The sequence below is a fragment of the Anser brachyrhynchus genome (genome assembly GCF_964034855.1).
Source record: "Anser brachyrhynchus genome assembly, chromosome: 26".
Classification (NCBI taxonomy): Eukaryota; Metazoa; Chordata; class Aves; order Anseriformes; family Anatidae; genus Anser; species Anser brachyrhynchus.
The window spans coordinates 1371939-1393699 of NC_137719.1; the positions used below are offsets into that span (position 1 = coordinate 1371939).

General features: G+C 58.8%; 2 protein-coding genes and 1 long non-coding RNA gene across 3 annotated transcripts; all 3 read left to right on the plus strand.

The window, feature by feature from the left end:
- Positions 1-1493: 1493 nt before the first annotated feature.
- On the plus strand, positions 1494-3805 carry LOC308183048 (uncharacterized protein). The gene is made up of 2 exons (XM_080568585.1): positions 1494-2421; positions 2584-3805. Exons 1-2 carry the CDS (start codon positions 1939-1941, stop codon positions 3055-3057), a joined length of 957 nt encoding a protein of 318 aa, XP_080424711.1. The 5' UTR covers positions 1494-1938; the 3' UTR covers positions 3058-3805.
- A 4358-nt stretch (positions 3806-8163) lies between these two features.
- On the plus strand, positions 8164-9916 carry LOC308182852. Its single transcript, XR_013942130.1, has 2 exons — positions 8164-9236; positions 9325-9916. It is a non-coding gene; the product is annotated as an uncharacterized lncRNA (long non-coding RNA).
- Positions 9917-18609: 8693 nt separating this feature from the next.
- On the plus strand, positions 18610-20921 carry LOC308183045 (uncharacterized protein). Its single transcript, XM_080568580.1, has 2 exons — positions 18610-19537; positions 19700-20921. Exons 1-2 carry the CDS (start codon positions 19055-19057, stop codon positions 20171-20173), a joined length of 957 nt encoding a protein of 318 aa, XP_080424706.1. The 5' UTR covers positions 18610-19054; the 3' UTR covers positions 20174-20921.
- Positions 20922-21761: the final 840 nt, after the last annotated feature.

Sequence of the window (21761 nt, forward strand, 5' to 3'; positions counted from 1 at the left end):
CACCTGATTTCTCCCCTGTTTCTTCATTGGCTGAGTACTACAGGCTCACAGCCTACTCGACGCACTACTATACCATATATGTACAATTTTATTTGACCAACCGTTAATTTCTCCTTATCCTTTTATTTTTTCCTTCTTCTCTTGTGACTAGAGGGCCCGTGATCTTTGCTTTTACTGATCTCGCACTGCTCATCCTGTTTTTCTTAGCTATCCTCGTGATTTTGGGACAGTGGGACCTTCCCCTTATCTGCTTAACAGAGTCCCCACTGCTATGCCACACAATGCCACTTTTGCATATGCAAGGTTAGTGGATTTTTCCACTGCAAAAACACCTTCTATTGCAAAAACACAACTTTGTTTCTCACAAGGAGAAAAAACAACATGCCTAAAGTCGAAGCCACATGCTAGAAAGAGAGGAGGATGCGCAGCACGGGAAGCTTCCCACAGAAAGGAGCTGCATTTGGGGTAAAAATGTGTCCCTTTTTATGTCATTGAGACATACGAGGGCGTAGGACACCAGCACTTCAGGTAACCAAGAGATGCTGTGCGTTTCGATCCGTCCCCCTGAGACAGCCACTAGGTGACGATGTTTCCAATTTTCTTTCAAGAAACCTTGCTTTCTCAGGCCCAGGTGTCCAGCTGCACATCGAGGACGTCCCTGGCTCCCAGGCGCAGTTCCCAGGCCGAAGGCCGAGCTCCCATCCGAACCCCCGGCCCGGCAGACATTGCTCCTGGCGTTGCGCAGCAGCCATTTCATGTCAGCCTTTGCTCATGGCAGTCAGCTTAGCGCCGTCAGTGCTGCCATCGGGGTGCCCGAGAGCCGTGTGAGGTCAGCAGAGAGTCACTGTCAGCCTTTGACCTCACAAAGGTGGGTGGCCATAAGTGCCCTGAGCGTCCAGCTCGCATGGAGTACTGCTGGTGGCACTCAAGGCATGGAGGTCTGCATGGTGCAATGGGAGACGCCGATGTCCTGCTGGTATTTTCACTGCCACAGTAGTGCCTCTTATAATGCTACTGTTAATTAGTGCTCTACCCTTCCGATCTTTTACTAAGGTAGCTAGAGAGAAGTGCAGACACCTGTTTATTTCCTGGTAATACCTGCAAGAACCATCTATCTACATCTTCGCCAGATTCATCATAGCGCTCTTGGTACCGCTGATCTGTGTTGCTCTGGAATAAAGTGCAATTGTTAGCACGCCAAGTGTCCATGCCCTTGAATCTACCAGAATCGTGCAAATCCCTGTTGGGATCTCTCTCTAGCTGTGGGCTGGCTAAGCTGTCTTTTGGATGGTGAAAATGGGAAATCGTGGGGATGGGAAATGATGAGTGGGATGAGAAATGATTGCTGGGATGGGAAGACTTCCTTGGGCTGGAAAGCCATGGGGCTAGGAAATGTAAGAGACGGGAAAGCTTCCTTGGGAAGGAAAAGCATTGGGATGACACACCTTCCTTGGGGAGGAAGTCATCCTTAAGGAAAGGCATTGGGATGGGAAATCTTCCTTGGGGAGGAAATCATTGGAAAGGAAAAGCATTGGGGTAGGGAAATCTCTCTTGGGATGGGAAATTATTGGGATGGGAAATCTTGAATGGGGTGGGTACGATTCATTGGGGTAGGAAATAGTTGGAAAAGAAATCCAAGGGATGGGAAGTCTTTGGGATGAGATCTCATGGGATTAAGAAACGCTTCGTGCTGATGGGAAATAGTTTGCATGGGAATCTGTTGGGCTGTGAAACTGTCGGGATGGGAAATCGCCGGGAGGATGAAAAGTCTTGGGATGGAAAAGTCTTGGGATGGAAAATCCTTGGGAGGGAAAGTGTTGGAGTGCGAAACCCCCCTGGGCCTGGCAAATGAGGACTGGGACGGGAAAGGCTCATGGGGATGGAAACTGATGGCGCTGGGAAGCCTGCTTGGGTAGAGAAACTGCAGTCCTCACCAAGATGGCGGTGAGGGGCTGGTCAGCCGTTGGGGCGGAGCCCCCGTTGCCCGGGTTCCCCAACCGACCGCCCCACTCTCCAGCGACCATGGCAGGTACAGCAGCAGGCTCCCGCTCCTCCCGGGGCTGCGGCCCTGCCGGCGAGCCCAGCGCCCGAGAGCTCAGCCCAGCGCCCTTTTTCCTCACAGAGAGATTCCCCAGACGGCTGCCGCCGGTGCCGCAGACGCCCAACTCCCCCTTCGTTGTCCCAGCTGAGCCGCCAACGGTGGCTGCCTGGCTGCTGCCCTCCTTCCCCGGAGCGATGGCGGTGCCCTTGCAGCCCCCCCAGGTACCCACCCTCTCCTACGCGCTGCCCCAGGCCACCGTCTGGCACGTGGTGCCGGAGGTCCAGGGGCAGGTGCTGCAGCTCCCACCCGTGGCGCAGCTGCCACCTGGGGGGCACCTCCCACCCGAGGGGCACCACCTGCATCTGGTGCAGCTCCCCCCTGTGGGGCATATCCTGCAGCCGGTGCAGCTCCCCCCCGTGGGGCATAACCTGCAGGTGGTGCAGCTCCCACCCGAGGAGTATATCCTGCAGCCGGTGCAGCTCCCACCCGAGGAGCATAACCTGCAGGTGGTGCACCTCCCACCCGTGGGGCATAACCTGCAGGTGGTGCAGCTCCCCCCCGTGGGGCAGCTCCCCCACACCGCTCTTCCCTGTGCCCCTGTCTGCCAGTGCGGACAGCCCATGGTGACGGGGACACTGGTGCCCCACCATGCGCTGGGGCTGGGGCCCAGGGCCGTGCTCCACGGGGAGCCCCTGCACCCCGCAGGCACCTGCCTGTTGCAGGCCCCCGCCCACCGCAGGCCCCCGCCACCCCTCGTCCCGGGGCCTCGGCTCCGGGGGCAGGCGCTCCCCACGCCCCGCACCGTGACCAGCAGCCAGGGGCAGCTGCCGGAGCCCTGCGACCACGCCGTGGGGCTCAGCGAGGACCAGGGGCCCCCGCTGCCTGACCCCACTCCCCCCGAGCCTTTCCTGGCTCCATCGACCCGCAGCACCCAGACGGCGACGCCCGACGGTGAGTTTGGCGCTGGCACAGCCGCCCCGTTGTCGCCCCACACCCATGAGCCATGGGAAAGCTGACATCGCCCGTCTTGGGGGATTTTCTTGCTTCGTCCTCAGCGGCGACAGCCCCGCAGGTGCCTGAGGAGCCCCCGCAGCTGCCCGAGCTGGGCCCTGATGCCTTCGCCGAGGCCTTTCCAGAGCTGGCAGGGGACAGCCAGCTGCTGCAGCACCTGCAGGACCAGCTCCTGGCCGACCTGGACATCCCCGGCACGGAGGAGCTGTTCAGCTGGCTCGAGGCCGTGGAGCCCCAGGACGCCTTCCCCGATTCGCCCAGCAGTCCTGCCCTCAGCCGCCTCCTCTCCCAGCTGCCCGACCTCTCCGAGGACATCGAGGAGCCGAGCACGCAGGGACTGGAAGCCACAGGAGCCCTCGGTGAGGTACCCTCAACCCCTGGGGTGTACCCCGAGAAGGTTGGGGGTGGGCTGTTGGTGCAGTCCCCTGTTGTGCTGGCATTGAGCCCCCCGCTCAGCCCTGCAGCCAGTCCCCTGCCCGGTGCCCTTAGTAGACCCCTACCCAGTCCACCCCTGAGTCCCCCCAGGAGGTCCCCTGACACCCAGGTCCTCAGTTCCCCTAGTAGACCCCTGCCCAAACCCCCCCTGAGTCCCCCCAAGAGGTCCCCTGACACCCAAGTCCTCAGTGAGCAGAGGACACCCCTGCCCAAATGCCCCCTGGGTCCCCTCAAGAGCCCCCTGGCTGCCCCTGCGTCCACCGGCACCAAGCGGGGGGCCAAGCGCCGCGCGCCCACCAGCACCCCCGGGACAGCGGAGAGCTCCCAGCCCAAGAGACCAGCAACAGAGAAACCCCCCAGCAAGGACAGGAAGATGCTGCTGGGCCAGGGTCTCCAAGGCCCCAAGACGCCTTGCCAGGGACGCCGTGCCAGGGACGCCAGGATGTCCAAGGCCCCAGGACGCCGTGGCAGCAGCAGGAAAGACGGCAGCGGCAGGCAGCAGCCAGCGACCAACAACAGCCGGGCGCCCAGCAAGAGAGCCCGAAGCCCGGGGGCTGCTGGGGGGCAAGGAGCAGCGTCGCCGCCTCCCCGCAGAGCGCGGCTGCTGCCGGAGACTCCGAGCGCGGAGCCCGGTGCCGTGCGGCCCCAGGACAGCCTCTGTCCCCAAGGCGTCAGGGCCAAGACGCTGCGGCGCCAGCGCCGGGGCACAAAGACCCCCAGCGAGACTTTGCAGCCGCTGGGGGTCAGGGCGAAGGCGCTGGGGCCAGTGCGCCAGCTGCCCTGCGTGCAGCCGCAGCCCACCTCCAGCAGCCCCAGCACGATGCCCAGCGCTGCGCAGACAGTGCCAGGCTCCAGCACTGTGCCCGCTGCCCCCCAATCCCCAGCTGGCGGCAAAGAGAAGGTGGTGCCGGCACCACCAGGCAGCACGGCGTGAACAGGGGACGCTGCCCTAGAGCAGGCGCCCAGAGCGCTGTGCCTGCCAGCCGCGGGGGGCCAAGCGCAGCGGGGGGCTCTGCCCACACAGCCGCGCATGCTGCAGCCCCTGGCACGGCCCTGCGTGGACTACGTGCCCTGCGTGGGGCCCTGGGCAGGCGGTGACGCGGCGCCCACGCCGCTGGAGGAGCAGGAGGAGCCGGTGCCCATCACGCTGCAGCAGCGTCCCGAGCGGGAGCGCCTGAAGCAGCTGGCCCAGGAGGAGCGGCAGCGGGCGGCCCACCAGATGAAGATCGGCCCTGTGCAATTCTTCGCGCAGCGGCAGAAAGACGGGGCCATAGCCAAGTATGCCGGCTACCCGTGACCCTGCGCTCCTCGACGGCCCCTGCAGCACCCAGTGGTGCTGAGCTCAGCACGCAGGCACAGAGACCTCTGCAGGCACCTGCTCCAGCTTGAGCCGCACTCTTCAGCCCTTTCCCCTCTCGCTTGCCCTTACCCTTCTTTAGTGCTGTAGCTAGTCAGTGTTTCTCACTGTCAGGGATGGGCAACGGGGGGGGATGGGAGATGGGGGGGTCACGAATGAGTGTTGGGAGTGTTGCGATGGAAGCTGTTGGGATGGGCAATACCTGGCATGGGCAAGTTTGGGCATGGGAACTGCTTGTTGGGACACAAAATGGCAGGGATTGAAAGCTTATTTCTTCCTTTCTGGTCCTTTCTCTGCTTTATAGCCTTTTTTCTTAAATTCCTCTAGTGTAGGTGTTCACTCAGCAACGCCTCTGCCTGCAGTTGTTCTGGCAGTGGGATGCCGAGGGGATTTAATGCAGCCCGCTCCCGCTGCCCATGCTCAGTCCGTGAATGGATGTGGGCATGGCCAGCACGGACGGGAGAAAATGGGTGGATGGATGGATGGATGGATGGATGGATGGATGGATGGATGGATGGATGGATGGATGGGAGTTGGGAACTGAGCCTTGGGATCAGCAATGGGAGGTTGCTGGGATAGGAAATGATCAGTGGGATGGGAAGTCATGACGGTGATGGGGATTCATTAGTGTGAAATGATGGGATGGGAAATTGCTAGGTGATTTTGTGATATTGTGATCATGGTGGATTTTTTGTGATATTTTGTGATGTTGTGATCATGGTGGTGATAGGAGAGCATTAGGCTGGGAAAAAATTGTTTACATTAATAAATTTTATTGATTGTCTTGTTAATGTATTGTATGATTTGTATTATTATTTTCTATTCCTTTATTATTAAACTCTTTATCAATGCCTATGAGCTTTTATTTTCCTTCCGATTCTCTGCATGTTCACTCAGGCTGGGGGGACGTGAGCGAACAGATGTGTGGTGCTGAGCGGCCTGCCGGGTTACACCACAACAGACTTTTTGGCAGCCAAGCTGGGGCACAAAGGGTTGAGCTAACGTCACATCTGACCGGAATGTTTTAAAAGAGTGTTTCTTATAAGCTTTCTCTGAGATTGATAGTTGCTGGTCACAATGTTGATTTTTTCCTTTCTAGTGTTGTTTTTCTGTGCTTTTTCGGTGCTTTTTCTTAATCCCTTTCTTGTTGTTTATGATCCCTGGGGGCTGGCCTATGTTTGTTGATGGTTTTGCCCATTTGCAGGTAGCACGTGCTCCTCTTGCACCGACGGTGAACTTAACCCAGTATTTGTCCCCGAATGACAACCTCTGTGGTTAGACAAGGAGTTAAAAATTCCAGCCAGCGATCAGCCCTGAGGCAGGATGGCTACATGTGGCAAGGGCTGGGGGGGGATGTGGGCCGGTTTTTATCACGATTGCCACCTCCGATGGCTTTGGAATTCAGCCCTGAACAAATGTGGTATCCTACGGCGCTGCTAAAAGGTTTTAGAAAGGTGTGCCCCGATGCTGGCAGTGCCAGAGATTTACAGCTCGCCAAGCTGTCCGAGAAAAGTTTGGATTTGTTACCCGATGCGCAAGAAGCCAATCCAGACACCAGGTCGAGACACAGTTTTCTTTCAGAACTGCGCGAGTCTGGGTACCAGGTGGTTTCCCACAAAGCCAGCACATGGAAAGATTTTCCACGCCACGCTTGATACAATCTTTTATCACTACATTTCCATGCTAGTACAATCCCCTAACTTCTCACAGGTTCCAGAATTAGCCTACGGCTGACATGACAAAATGATTCTGCGCATCCTCAGAGGGGAAGGGTCTCCTCTTGGGCTGGGGTCTCTCACTCTAGGGCTGTGATTTTTTGTATTAGAATGAGGGTACTTCGTCTTAGAATAGCTTTCCATTGTTTTCCAGTGGTTTCCAACAAATGGATTAGTATCAAACTCCAGTGCACGTGTGTAGGATTTTTCCTTACAAAAGGGTCTTCTCGAGTAAATAGATTCCTAGTTATTCATCCTTTAGATAGCTTCAACTCCAGGGTCATCTTTGCCCTTGCCTGAAAATACCCATTTGGTATCTGTTCTCATGAAACAAAGTTAACGAAAAACAAACAAACAAACAAACAACACAAAACCAGTTCCTAGCACCAGCGGCTTGTTTGCTGGGTCTGCTCTGTGTGTTTTGAAGACTATTCAGTACAATTCAGCACCTTCAAGAGAAATTGTGTGGGTCTATGAAAATGCGTCTTGATCTGATGCAAGCCTGTGACGCACCCTGAAGGCCCTCCAAGCCCTGGGATGGGCTCTGAGGCCCTTCCGAGCCCTGGGATGTTACCCGCAGCCACTCCAACCCCTTTGACGGGCCCTGCGGCCTCTCCAGCCCCGCTGACAGGCCCTGCAGCCACTCCAACCCTCTGACGGACCCTACAGCTGGCTCCGGGGACTGCCCTGTGGCATTCCCAGGCACCGATACACACAAGATGAAAGAATGGATGCACAAGTCATCTCGTTTAGTAAGGGAAGAAAGTCCTACTGAGAAGGGGAAGGAGCAATAGGAAGGCGAAGCAGACTACCCCAGTGGAGGGCCGTCCTAGGGAACAGCAGGCTGAAGACCACCATCTAAAAGCAGCAGTAACCAGGTGATCCCGATCTCTGGGTGAGCTGTGAGACATGCGGAAAGATTTCAGCTGTCCTCCAGGCGAGCACATTGTCACCTTGCTGCTGCCATGCTGGGATAACGGCTCCGGTGTCCGGGCTGTGTCTGTGCTGTGCCTGTGCTCTGTGCTGGGCCTGTGCTCTCTGTGCTCTGTCCGTGCTCTGTCCGTGCTGTGTCCGTGCTGTGTCTGTGCTGTGTCTGTGCTGTGTCTGGGCCGTGTCTGGGCTCTGTCCGTGCTGTGTCTGGGCTGTGTCTGGGCTGTGTCTGGGCCGTGTCTGGGCTCTGTCCGTGCTGTGTCTGGGCTCTGTGCTGTGTGTGTGCTCTCTCTGCTCTGTCTGGGCTCCGTCTGTGCTGTGCCTGTGCTGTGTCTGTGCTCTGGCTGGGCTCTGTCTGTGCTGTGTCCGGGCTGTGTCTGGGCTCTCTGTGCTGTGTCTGAGCTGTGTCTGGGCTCTGGCTGGGCTGTGTCTGTGCTCTCTGTGCTGTGTCCGTGCTGTGTCTGTGCTGTGTCCGGGCTGTGTCTGTGCGCTCTGTGCTGTGTACGTGCTCTGGCTGGGCTGTGTCTGGGCTGTGCTCTGTGGTCTGTCTGTATTGGCCTCCTTTCTCCCCACTTCTTCTCAGAGCCTGTCTTCAGATGAACAGTCTCAGTCCTTTGTCAGCCATCCCGAGACAAGCCACCACCCCTGACGGGACCGCTGAAATCAGAGGGTGCACCTTCCTGTCTGTGGTAGCAAGAACTCTCTGGTAGGCAACAAGATCCGGGACGAGCCCCTAAACCCTGAGAAAAATCTCAATAATTTTCTTCAGACAGGATCTTCTGTGGAGCTTTTTTATTCGCGATTGCAATGGCGGGCGTCCTGCAAGCAGGAGTGCGCAGTAAAAGTTTATCATAACCGTGTATTCCCTATTACCCGACACCTGATTTCTCCCCTGTTTCTTCATTGGCTGAGTACTACAGGCTCACAGCCTACTCGACGCACTACTATACCATATATGTACAATTTTATTTGACCAACCGTTAATTTCTCCTTATCCTTTTATTTTTTCCTTCTTCTCTTGTGACTAGAGGGCCCGTGATCTTTGCTTTTACTGATCTCGCACTGCTCATCCTGTTTTTCTTAGCTATCCTCGTGATTTTGGGACAGTGGGACCTTCCCCTTATCTGCTTAACAGAGTCCCCACTGCTATGCCACACACAATGCCACTTTTGCATATGCAAGGTTAGTGGATTTTTCCACTGCAAAAACACCTTCTATTGCAAAAACACAACTTTGTTTCTCACAAGGAGAAAAAACAACACGCCTAAAGTCGAAGCCACACGCTAGAAAGAGAGGAGGATGCGCAGCACGGGAAGCTTCCCACAGAAAGGAGCTGCATTTGGGGTAAAAATCTGTCCCTTTTTATGTCATTGAGACATACGAGGGCGTAGGACACCAGCACTTCAGGTAACCAAGAGATGCTGTGCGTTTCGATCCGTCCCCCTGAGACAGCCACTAGGTGACGATGTTTCCAATTTTCTTTCAAGAAACCTTGCTTTCTCAGGCCCAGGTGTCCAGCTGCACATCGAGGACGTCCCTGGCTCCCAGGCGCAGTTCCCAGGCCGAAGGCCGAGCTCCCATCCGAACCCCCGGCCCGGCAGACATTGCTCCTGGCGTTGCGCAGCAGCCATTTCATGTCAGCCTTTGCTCATGGCAGTCAGCTTAGCGCCGTCAGTGCTGCCATCGGGGTGCCCGAGAGCCGTGTGAGGTCAGCAGAGAGTCACTGTCAGCCTTTGACCTCACAAAGGTGGGTGGCCATAAGTGCCCTGAGCGTCCAGCTCGCATGGAGTACTGCTGGTGGCACTCAAGGCATGGAGGTCTTGGTGGTGGAATAGGAGACGCCGATGTCCTGCTGGTGGAACAAGAGACGCTGACGTCCTGCTGGTGGAAGAGGAGACTTCAGGGTTCGAGGTCCTGCTGGTTAGAGGTGCTTAGGAGTGGGCAGCCTCCATCCCGGTGGCCGAGCATCTCCACGGCAGGGAGGCCGCGGGCAGCACGAGCCAGCCGCCCCGCGGGCTGACAGCAGAGGCCCCCGGGGATGAGACGTGCCCCACCTGCCTGGGCCTGCTGGCCGAGGCAGCACCTGAGTCCTGCGGGCACAGCTACTGCTGCGGAGAGCTTGAACCTCTTGTAAGTTTAGTCTTGACAAAGAAAACCCATCCTAAGTGCATTTGCCTTGCAGGCATTGGTAAGTTGGCCCTCCTGATGGATTTTCACTGCCACAGTAGTGCCTCTAATAATGCTACTGTTAATTAGTGCTCTACCCTTCCGATCTTTTACTAAGGTAGCTAGAGAGAAGTGCAGACACCTGTTTATTTCCTGGTAATACCTGCAAGAACCATCTATCTACATCTTCGCCAGATTCATCATAGCGCTCTTGGTACCGCTGATCTGTGTTGCTCTGGAATAAAGTGCAATCGTTAGCACGCCAAGTGTCCATGCCCTTGAATCTACCAGAATCGTGCAAATCCCTGTTGGGATCTCTCTCTAGCTGTGGGCTGGCTAAGCTGTCTTTTGGATGGTGAAAATGGGAAATCGTGGGGATGGGAAATGATGAGTGGGATGAGAAATGATTGCTGGGATGGGAAGACTTCCTTGGGCTGGAAAGCCATGGGGCTAGGAAATGAAAGAGACGGGAAAGCTTCCTTGGGAAGGAAAAGCATTGGGATGAGATACCTTCCTTGGGGAGGAAGTCATCCTTAAGGAAAGGCATTGGGATGGGAAATCTTCCTTGGGGAGGAAATCATTGGAAAGGAAAAGCATTGGGGTAGGGAAATCTCTCTTGGGATGGGAAATTATTGGGATGGGAAATCTTGAATGGGGTGGGTACGATTCATTGGGGTAGGAAATAGTTGGAAAAGAAATCCAAGGGATGGGAAGTCTTTGGGATGAGATCTCATGGGATTAAGAAACGCTTCGTGCTGATGGGAAATAGTTTGCATGGGAATCTATTGGGCTGTGAAACTGTCAGGATGGGAAATCGCCGGGAGGATGAAAAGTCTTGGGATGGAAAAGTCTTGGGATGGAAAATCCTTGGGAGGGGAAAGTGTTGGAGTGCGAAACCCCCCTGGGCCTGGCAAATGAAGACTGGGACGGGAAAGGCTCATGGGGATGGAAACTGATGGCGCTGGGAAGCCTGCTTGGGTAGAGAAACTGCAGTCCTCACCAAGATGGCGGTGAGGGGCTGGTCAGCCGTTGGGGCGGAGCCCCCGTTGCCCGGGTTCCCCAACGAACCGCCCCACTCTCCAGCGACCATGGCAGGTACAGCAGCGGGCTCCCGCTCCTCCCGGGGCTGCGGCCCTGCCGGCGAGCCCAGCGCCCGAGAGCTCAGCCCAGCGCCCTTTTTCCTCACAGAGAGATTCCCCAGACGGCTGCCGCCGGTGCCGCAGACGCCCAACTCCCCCTTCGTTGTCCTAGCTGAGCCGCCAACGGTGGCTGCCTGGCTGCTGCCCTCCTTCCCCGGAGCGATGGCGGTGCCCTTGCAGCCCCCCCAGGTACCCACCCTCTCCTACGCGCTGCCCCAGGCCACCGTCTGGCACGTGGTGCCGGAGGTCCAGGGGCAGGTGCTGCAGCTCCCACCCGTGGCGCAGCTGCCACCTGGGGGGCACCTCCCACCCGAGGGGCACCACCTGCATCTGGTGCAGCTCCCCCCTGTGGGGCATATCCTGCAGCCGGTGCAGCTCCCCCCCGTGGGGCATAACCTGCATGTGGTGCAGCTCCCCCCCGTGGGGCATAACCTGCAGGTGGTGCACCTCCCACCCGAGGAGCATATCCTGCAGCCGGTGCAGCTCTCCCCCGTGGGGCATAACCTGCAGGTGGTGCAGCTCCCACCCGAGGAGCATATCCTGCAGCCGGTGCACCTCCCACCCGAGGGGCACCACCTGCAGCCGGTGCAGCTCCCCCCCATGGGGCATAACCTGCAGCCGGTGCAGCTCCCCCCCATGGGGCAGCTCCCCCACACCGCTCTTCCCTGTGCCCCTGTCTGCCAGTGCGGACAGCCCATGGTGACGGGGACACTGGTGCCCCACCATGCGCTGGGGCTGGGGCCCAGGGCCGTGCTCCACGGGGAGCCCCTGCACCCCGCAGGCACCTGCCTGTTGCAGGCCCCCGCCCACCGCAGGCCCCCGCCACCCCTCGTCCCGGGGCCTCGGCTCCGGGGGCAGGCGCTCCCCACGCCCCGCACCGTGACCAGCAGCCAGGGGCAGCTGCCGGAGCCCTGCGACCACGCCGTGGGGCTCAGCGAGGACCAGGGGCCCCCGCTGCCTGACCCCACTCCCCCCGAGCCTTTCCTGGCTCCATCGACCCGCAGCACCCAGACGGCGACGCCCGACGGTGAGTTTGGCGCTGGCACAGCCGCCCCGTTGTCGCCCCACACCCATGAGCCATGGGAAAGCTGACATCGCCCGTCTTGGGGGATTTTCTTGCTTCGTCCTCAGCGGCGACAGCCCCGCAGGTGCCTGAGGAGCCCCCGCAGCTGCCCGAGCTGGGCCCTGATGCCTTCGCCGAGGCCTTTCCAGAGCTGGCAGGGGACAGCCAGCTGCTGCAGCACCTGCAGGACCAGCTCCTGGCCGACCTGGACATCCCCGGCACGGAGGAGCTGTTCAGCTGGCTCGAGGCCGTGGAGCCCCAGGACGCCTTCCCCGATTCGCCCAGCAGTCCTGCCCTCAGCCGCCTCCTCTCCCAGCTGCCCGACCTCTCCGAGGACATCGAGGAGCCGAGCACGCAGGGACTGGAAGCCACAGGAGCCCTCGGTGAGGTACCCTCAACCCCTGGGGTGTACCCCGAGAAGGTTGGGGGTGGGCTGTTGGTGCAGTCCCCTGTTGTGCTGGCATTGAGCCCCCCGCTCAGCCCTGCAGCCAGTCCCCTGCCCGGTGCCCTTAGTAGACCCCTACCCAGTCCACCCCTGAGTCCCCCCAGGAGGTCCCCTGACACCCAGGTCCTCAGTTCCCCTAGTAGACCCCTGCCCAAACCCCCCCTGAGTCCCCCCAAGAGGTCCCCTGACACCCAAGTCCTCAGTGAGCAGAGGACACCCCTGCCCAAATGCCCCCTGGGTCCCCTCAAGAGCCCCCTGGCTGCCCCTGCGTCCACCGGCACCAAGCGGGGGGCCAAGCGCCGCGCGCCCACCAGCACCCCCGGGACAGCGGAGAGCTCCCAGCCCAAGAGACCAGCAACAGAGAAACCCCCCGGCAAGGACAGGAAGATGCTGCTGGGCCAGGGTCTCCAAGGCCCCAAGACGCCTTGCCAGGGACGCCGTGCCAGGGACGCCAGGATGTCCAAGGCCCCAGGACGCCGTGGCAGCAGCAGGAAAGACGGCAGTGGCAGGCAGCAGCCAGCGACCAACAACAGCCGGGCGCCCAGCAAGAGAGCCCGAAGCCCGGGGGCTGCTGGGGGGCAAGGAGCAGCGTCGCCGCCTCCCCGCAGAGCGCGGCTGCTGCCGGAGACTCCGAGCGCGGAGCCCGGTGCCGTGCGGCCCCAGGACAGCCTCTGTCCCCAAGGCGTCAGGGCCAAGACGCTGCAGCGCCAGCGCCGGGGCACAAAGACCCCCAGCGAGACTTTGCAGCCGCTGGGGGCCAGGGCGAAGGCGCTGGGGCCAGGGCGCCAGCTGCCCTGCGTGCAGCCGCAGCCCACCTCCAGCAGCCCCAGCACGATGCCCAGCGCCGCGCAGACAGTGCCAGCTGTGCCCGCTGCCCCCCAATCCCCAGCTGGCGGCAAAGAGAAGGTGGTGCCGGCACCACCAGGCAGCACGGCGTGAACAGGGGACGCTGCCCTAGAGCAGGCGCCCAGAGCGCTGTGCCTGCCAGCCGCGGGGGGCCAAGCGCAGCGGGGGGCTCTGCCCACACAGCCGCGCATGCTGCAGCCCCTGGCACGGCCCCGCGTGGACTACGTGCCCTGCGTGGGGCCCTGGGCAGGCGGTGACGCGGCGCCCACGCCGCTGGAGGAGCAGGAGGAGCCGGTGCCCATCACGCTGCAGCAGCGTCCCGAGCGGGAGCGCCTGAAGCAGCTGGCCCAGGAGGAGCGGCAGCGGGCGGCCCACCAGATGAAGATCGGCCCTGTGCAATTCTTCGCGCAGCGGCAGAAAGACGGGGCCATAGCCAAGTATGCCGGCTACCCGTGACCCTGCGCTCCTCGACGGCCCCTGCAGCACCCAGTGGTGCTGAGCTCAGCACGCAGGCACAGAGACCTCTGCAGGCACCTGCTCCAGCTTGAGCCGCACTCTTCAGCCCTTTCCCCTCTCGCTTGCCCTTACCCTTCTTTAGTGCTGTAGCTAGTCAGTGTTTCTCACTGTCAGGGATGGGCAACGGGGGGGGATGGGAGATGGGGGGGTCACGAATGAGTGTTGGGAGTGTTGCGATGGAAGCTGTTGGGATGGGCAATACCTGGCATGGGCAAGTTTGGGCATGGGAACTGCTTGTTGGGACACAAAATGGCAGGGATTGAAAGCTTATTTCTTCCTTTCTGGTCCTTTCTCTGCTTTATAGCCTTTTTTCTTAAATTCCTCTAGTGTAGGTGTTCACTCAGCAACGCCTCTGCCTGCAGTTGTTCTGGCAGTGGGATGCCGAGGGGATTTAATGCAGCCCGCTCCCGCTGCCCATGCTCAGTCCGTGAATGGATGTGGGCATGGCCAGCACGGACGGGAGAAAATGGGTGGATGGATGGATGGATGGATGGATGGATGGATGGATGGATGGATGGATGGATGGATGGATGGATGGGAGTTGGGAACTGAGCCTTGGGATCAGCAATGGGAGGTTGCTGGGATAGGAAATGATCAGTGGGATGGGAAGTCATGACGGTGATGGGGATTCATTAGTGTGAAATGATGGGATGGGAAATTGCTAGGTGATTTTGTGATATTGTGATCATGGTGGATTTTTTGTGATATTTTGTGATGTTGTGATCATGGTGGTGATAGGAGAGCATTAGGCTGGGAAAAAATTGTTTACATTAATAAATTTTATTGATTGTCTTTTTAATGTATTGTATGATTTGTATTATTATTTTCTATTCCTTTATTATTAAACTCTTTATCAATGCCTATGAGCTTTTATTTTCCTTCCGATTCTCTGCATGTTCACTCAGGCTGGGGGGACGTGAGCGAACAGATGTGTGGTGCTGAGCGGCCTGCCGGGTTACACCACAACAGACTTTTTGGCAGCCAAGCTGGGGCACAAAGGGTTGAGCTAACGTCACATCTGACCGGAATGTTTTAAAAGAGTGTTTCTTATAAGCTTTCTCTGAGATTGATAGTTGCTGGTCACAATGTTGATTTTTTCCTTTCTAGTGTTGTTTTTCTGTGCTTTTTCGGTGCTTTTTCTTAATCCCTTTCTTGTTGTTTATGATCCCTGGGGGCTGGCCTATGTTTGTTGATGGTTTTGCCCATTTGCAGGTAGCACGTGCTCCTCTTGCACCGACGGTGAACTTAACCCAGTATTTGTCCCCGAATGACAACCTCTGTGGTTAGACAAGGAGTTAAAAATTCCAGCCAGCGATCAGCCCTGAGGCAGGATGGCTACATGTGGCAAGGGCTGGGGGGGGATGTGGGCCGGTTTTTATCACGATTGCCACCTCCGATGGCTTTGGAATTCAGCCCTGAACAAATGTGGTATCCTACGGCGCTGCTAAAAGGTTTTAGAAAGGTGTGCCCCGATGCTGGCAGTGCCAGAGATTTACAGCTCGCCAAGTTGTCCGAGAAAAGTTTGGATTTGTTACCCGATGCGCAAGAAGCCAATCCAGACACCAGGTCGAGACACAGTTTTCTTTCAGAACTGCGCGAGTCTGGGTACCAGGTGGTTTCCCACAAAGCCAGCACATGGAAAGATTTTCCACGCCACGCTTGATACAATCTTTTATCACTACATTTCCATGCTAGTACAATCCCCTAACTTCTCACAGGTTCCAGAATTAGCCTACGGCTGACATGACAAAATGATTCTGCGCATCCTCAGAGGGGAAGGGTCTCCTGTTGGGCTGGGGTCTCTCACTCTAGGGCTGTGACTTTTTGCATTAGAATGAGGGTACTTCGTCTTAGAATAGCTTTCCATTGTTTTCCAGTGGTTTCCAACAGATGGATTAGTATCAAACTCCAGTGCACGTGTGTAGGATTTTTCCTTACAAAAGGGTCTTCTCGAGTAAATAGATTCCTAGTTATTCATCCTTTAGATAGCTCCAACTCCAGGGTCATCTTTGCCCTGAAAATACCCATTTGGTATCTGTTCTCATGAAACAAAGTTAACGAAAAACAAACAAACAAACAAAAACAAAACCCAGTTCCTAGCACCAGCGGCTTGTTTGCTGGGTCTGCTCTGTGTGTTTTGAAGACTATTCAGTACAATTCAGCACCTTCAAGAGAAATTGTGTGGGTCTATGAAAATGCGTCTTGATCTGATGCAAGCCTGTGACGCACCCTGAAGGCCCTCCAAGTCCTGGGATGGGCTCTGAGGCCCTTCCGAGCCCTGGGATGTTACCCGCAGCCACTCCAACCCCTTTGACGGGCCCTGCGGCCTCTCCAGCCCCGCTGACAGGCCCTGCAGCCACTCCAACCCTCTGACGGACCCTACAGCTGGCTCCGGGGACTGCCCTGTGGCATTCCCAGGCACCGATACACACAAGATGAAAGAATGGATGCACAAGTCATCTCGTTTAGTAAGGGAAGAGAGTCCTACTGAGAAGGGGAAGGAGCAATAGGAAGGCGAAGCAGACTACCCCAGTGGAGGGCCGTCCTAGGGAACAGCAGGCTGAAGACCACCATCTAAAAGCAGCAGTAACCAGGTGATCCCGATCTCTGGGTGAGCTGTGAGACATGCGGAAAGATTTCAGCTGTCCTCCAGGCGAGCACATTGTCACCTTGCTGCTGCCATGCTGGGATAACGGCTCCGGTGTCCGGGCTGTGTCTGTGCTGTGCCTGTGCTCTGTGCTGGGCCTGTGCTCTCTGTGCTCTGTCCGTGCTCTGTCCGTGCTGTGTCCGTGCTGTGTCTGTGCTGTGTCTGTGCTGTGTCTGGGCCGTGTCTGGGCTCTGTCCGTGCTGTGTCTGGGCTGTGTCTGGGCTGTGTCTGGGCCGTGTCTGGGCTGTGTCTGGGCTCTGTCCGTGCTGTGTCTGGGCTCTGTGCTGTGTGTGTGCTCTCTCTGCTCTGTCTGGGCTCCGTCTGTGCTGTGCCTGCGCTGTGTCTGTGCTCTGGCTGGGCTCTGTCTGTGCTGTGTCCAGGCTGTGTCTGGGCTCTGTCCGGGCTGTGTCTGTGCTCTCTGTGCTGTGTACGTGCTCTGGCTGGGCTGTGTCTGGGCTGTGCTCTGTGGTCTGTCTGTATTGGCCTCCTTTCTCCCCACTTCTTCTCAGAGCCTGTCTTCAGATGAACAGTCTCAGTCCTTTGTCAGCCATCCCGAGACAAGCCACCACCCCCGACGGGACCGCTGAAATCAGAGGGTGCACCTTCCTGTCTGTGGTAGCAAGAACTCTCTGGTAGGCAACAAGATCCGGGACGAGCCCCTAGACTGTGAGAAAAATCTCAATAATTTTCTTCAGACAGGATCTTCTGTGGAGCTTTTTTATTCGCGATTGCAATGGCGGGCGTCCTGCAAGCAGGAGCGCGCAGTAAAAGTTTATCATAACCGTGTATTCCCTATTACCCGACACCTGATTTCTCCCCTGTTTCTTCATTGGCTGAGTACTACAGGCTCACAGCCTACTCGACGCACTACTATACCATATATGTACAATTTTATTTGACCAACCGTTAATTTCTCCTTATCCTTTTATTTTTTCCTTCTTCTCTTGTGACTAGAGGGCCCGTGATCTTTGCTTTTACTGATCTCGCACTGCTCATCCTGTTTTTCTTAGCTATCCTCGTGATTTTGGGACAGTGGGACCTTCCCCTTATCTGCTTAACAGAGTCCCCACTGCTATGCCACACACAATGCCACTTTTGCATATGCAAGGTTAGTGGATTTTTCCACTGCAAAAACACCTTCTATTGCAAAAACACAACTTTGTTTCTCACAAGGAGAAAAAACAACACGCCTAAAGTCGAAGCCACATGCTAGAAAGAGAGGAGGATGCGCAGCACGGGAAGCTTCCCACAGAAAGGAGCTGCATTTGGGGTAAAAATGTGTCCCTTTTTATGTCATTGAGACATACGAGGGCGTAGGACACCAGCACTTCAGGTAACCAAGAGATGCTGTGCGTTTCGATCCGTCCCCCTGAGACAGCCACTAGGTGACGATGTTTCCAATTTTCTTTCAAGAAACCTTGCTTTCTCAGGCCCAGGTGTCCAGCTGCACATCGAGGACGTCCCTGGCTCCCAGGCGCAGTTCCCAGGCCGAAGGCCGAGCTCCCATCCGAACCCCCGGCCCGGCAGACATTGCTCCTGGCGTTGCGCAGCAGCCATTTCATGTCAGCCTTTGCTCATGGCAGTCAGCTTAGCGCCGTCAGTGCTGCCATCGGGGTGCCCGAGAGCCGTGTGAGGTCAGCAGAGAGTCACTGTCAGCCTTTGACCTCACAAAGGTGGGTGGCCATAAGTGCCCTGAGCGTCCAGCTCGCATGGAGTACTGCTGGTGGCACTCAAGGCATGGAGGTCTGCATGGTGCAATGGGAGACGCCGATGTCCTGCTGGTATTTTCACTGCCACAGTAGTGCCTCTTATAATGCTACTGTTAATTAGTGCTCTACCCTTCCGATCTTTTACTAAGGTAGCTAGAGAGAAGTGCAGACACCTGTTTATTTCCTGGTAATACCTGCAAGAACCATCTATCTACATCTTCGCCAGATTCATCATAGCGCTCTTGGTACCGCTGATCTGTGTTGCTCTGGAATAAAGTGCAATTGTTAGCACGCCAAGTGTCCATGCCCTTGAATCTACCAGAATCGTGCAAATCCCTGTTGGGATCTCTCTCTAGCTGTGGGCTGGCTAAGCTGTCTTTTGGATGGTGAAAATGGGAAATCGTGGGGATGGGAAATGATGAGTGGGATGAGAAATGATTGCTGGGATGGGAAGACTTCCTTGGGCTGGAAAGCCATGGGGCTAGGAAATGAAAGAGACGGGAAAGCTTCCTTGGGAAGGAAAAGCATTGGGATGACACACCTTCCTTGGGGAGGAAGTCATCCTTAAGGAAAGGCATTGGGATGGGAAATCTTCCTTGGGGAGGAAATCATTGGAAAGGAAAAGCATTGGGGTAGGGAAATCTCTCTTGGGATGGGAAATTATTGGGATGGGAAATCTTGAATGGGGTGGGTACGATTCATTGGGGTAGGAAATAGTTGGAAAAGAAATCCAAGGGATGGGAAGTCTTTGGGATGAGATCTCATGGGATTAAGAAACGCTTCGTGCTGATGGGAAATAGTTTGCATGGGAATCTGTTGGGCTGTGAAACTGTCGGGATGGGAAATCGCCGGGAGGATGAAAAGTCTTGGGATGGAAAAGTCTTGGGATGGAAAATCCTTGGGAGGGAAAGTGTTGGAGTGCGAAACCCCCCTGGGCCTGGCAAATGAGGACTGGGACGGGAAAGGCTCATGGGGATGGAAACTGATGGCGCTGGGAAGCCTGCTTGGGTAGAGAAACTGCAGTCCTCACCAAGATGGCGGTGAGGGGCTGGTCAGCCGTTGGGGCGGAGCCCCCGTTGCCCGGGTTCCCCAACCGACCGCCCCACTCTCCAGCGACCATGGCAGGTACAGCAGCAGGCTCCCGCTCCTCCCGGGGCTGCGGCCCTGCCGGCGAGCCCAGCGCCCGAGAGCTCAGCCCAGCGCCCTTTTTCCTCACAGAGAGATTCCCCAGACGGCTGCCGCCGGTGCCGCAGACGCCCAACTCCCCCTTCGTTGTCCCAGCTGAGCCGCCAACGGTGGCTGCCTGGCTGCTGCCCTCCTTCCCCGGAGCGATGGCGGTGCCCTTGCAGCCCCCCCAGGTACCCACCCTCTCCTACGCGCTGCCCCAGGCCACCGTCTGGCACGTGGTGCCGGAGGTCCAGGGGCAGGTGCTGCAGCTCCCACCCGTGGCGCAGCTGCCACCTGGGGGGCACCTCCCACCCGAGGGGCACCACCTGCATCTGGTGCAGCTCCCCCCTGTGGGGCATATCCTGCAGCCGGTGCAGCTCCCCCCCGTGGGGCATAACCTGCAGGTGGTGCAGCTCCCACCAGAGGAGTATATCCTGCAGCCGGTGCAGCTCCCACCCGAGGAGCATAACCTGCAGGTGGTGCACCTCCCACCCGTGGGGCATAACCTGCAGGTGGTGCAGCTCCCCCCCGTGGGGCAGCTCCCCCACACCGCTCTTCCCTGTGCCCCTGTCTGCCAGTGCGGACAGCCCATGGTGACGGGGACACTGGTGCCCCACCATGCGCTGGGGCTGGGGCCCAGGGCCGTGCTCCACGGGGAGCCCCTGCACCCCGCAGGCACCTGCCTGTTGCAGGCCCCCGCCCACCGCAGGCCCCCGCCACCCCTCGTCCCGGGGCCTCGGCTCCGGGGGCAGGCGCTCCCCACGCCCCGCACCGTGACCAGCAGCCAGGGGCAGCTGCCGGAGCCCTGCGACCACGCCGTGGGGCTCAGCGAGGACCAGGGGCCCCCGCTGCCTGACCCCACTCCCCCCGAGCCTTTCCTGGCTCCATCGACCCGCAGCACCCAGACGGCGACGCCCGACGGTGAGTTTGGCGCTGGCACAGCCGCCCCGTTGTCGCCCCACACCCATGAGCCATGGGAAAGCTGACATCGCCCGTCTTGGGGGATTTTCTTGCTTCGTCCTCAGCGGCGACAGCCCCGCAGGTGCCTGAGGAGCCCCCGCAGCTGCCCGAGCTGGGCCCTGATGCCTTCGCCGAGGCCTTTCCAGAGCTGGCAGGGGACAGCCAGCTGCTGCAGCACCTGCAGGACCAGCTCCTGGCCGACCTGGACATCCCCGGCACGGAGGAGCTGTTCAGCTGGCTCGAGGCCGTGGAGCCCCAGGACGCCTTCCCCGATTCGCCCAGCAGTCCTGCCCTCAGCCGCCTCCTCTCCCAGCTGCCCGACCTCTCCGAGGACATCGAGGAGCCGAGCACGCAGGGACTGGAAGCCACAGGAGCCCTCGGTGAGGTACCCTCAACCCCTGGGGTGTACCCCGAGAAGGTTGGGGGTGGGCTGTTGGTGCAGTCCCCTGTTGTGCTGGCATTGAGCCCCCCGCTCAGCCCTGCAGCCAGTCCCCTGCCCGGTGCCCTTAGTAGACCCCTACCCAGTCCACCCCTGAGTCCCCCCAGGAGGTCCCCTGACACCCAGGTCCTCAGTTCCCCTAGTAGACCCCTGCCCAAACCCCCCCTGAGTCCCCCCAAGAGGTCCCCTGACACCCAAGTCCTCAGTGAGCAGAGGACACCCCTGCCCAAATGCCCCCTGGGTCCCCTCAAGAGCCCCCTGGCTGCCCCTGCGTCCACCGGCACCAAGCGGGGGGCCAAGCGCCGCGCGCCCACCAGCACCCCCGGGACAGCGGAGAGCTCCCAGCCCAAGAGACCAGCAACAGAGAAACCCCCCAGCAAGGACAGGAAGATGCTGCTGGGCCAGGGTCTCCAAGGCCCCAAGACGCCTTGCCAGGGACGCCGTGCCAGGGACGCCAGGATGTCCAAGGCCCCAGGACGCCGTGGCAGCAGCAGGAAAGACGGCAGCGGCAGGCAGCAGCCAGCGACCAACAACAGCCGGGCGCCCAGCAAGAGAGCCCGAAGCCCGGGGGCTGCTGGGGGGCAAGGAGCAGCGTCGCCGCCTCCCCGCAGAGCGCGGCTGCTGCCGGAGACTCCGAGCGCGGAGCCCGGTGCCGTGCGGCCCCAGGACAGCCTCTGTCCCCAAGGCGTCAGGGCCAAGACGCTGCGGCGCCAGCGCCGGGGCACAAAGACCCCCAGCGAGACTTTGCAGCCGCTGGGGGTCAGGGCGAAGGCGCTGGGGCCAGTGCGCCAGCTGCCCTGCGTGCAGCCGCAGCCCACCTCCAGCAGCCCCAGCACGATGCCCAGCGCTGCGCAGACAGTGCCAGGCTCCAGCACTGTGCCCGCTGCCCCCCAATCCCCAGCTGGCGGCAAAGAGAAGGTGGTGCCGGCACCACCAGGCAGCACGGCGTGAACAGGGGACGCTGCCCTAGAGCAGGCGCCCAGAGCGCTGTGCCTGCCAGCCGCGGGGGGCCAAGCGCAGCGGGGGGCTCTGCCCACACAGCCGCGCATGCTGCAGCCCCTGGCACGGCCCTGCGTGGACTACGTGCCCTGCGTGGGGCCCTGGGCAGGCGGTGACGCGGCGCCCACGCCGCTGGAGGAGCAGGAGGAGCCGGTGCCCATCACGCTGCAGCAGCG

Bases quoted from the DNA above. Each gene is read 5' to 3' on its own strand.
- LOC308183048 (XM_080568585.1), top strand. From the start codon at position 1,939: ATGGCGGTGAGGGGCTGGTCAGCCGTTGGGGCGGAGCCCCCGTTGCCC. The intron at 2,422-2,583 runs GTGGGGCATATC...CATAACCTGCAG, and splicing joins ATCTGGTGCAGCTCCCCCCT to GTGGTGCAGCTCCCCCCCGT.
- LOC308183045 (XM_080568580.1), top strand. From the start codon at position 19,055: ATGGCGGTGAGGGGCTGGTCAGCCGTTGGGGCGGAGCCCCCGTTGCCC. The intron at 19,538-19,699 runs GTGGGGCATATC...CATAACCTGCAG, and splicing joins ATCTGGTGCAGCTCCCCCCT to GTGGTGCAGCTCCCCCCCGT.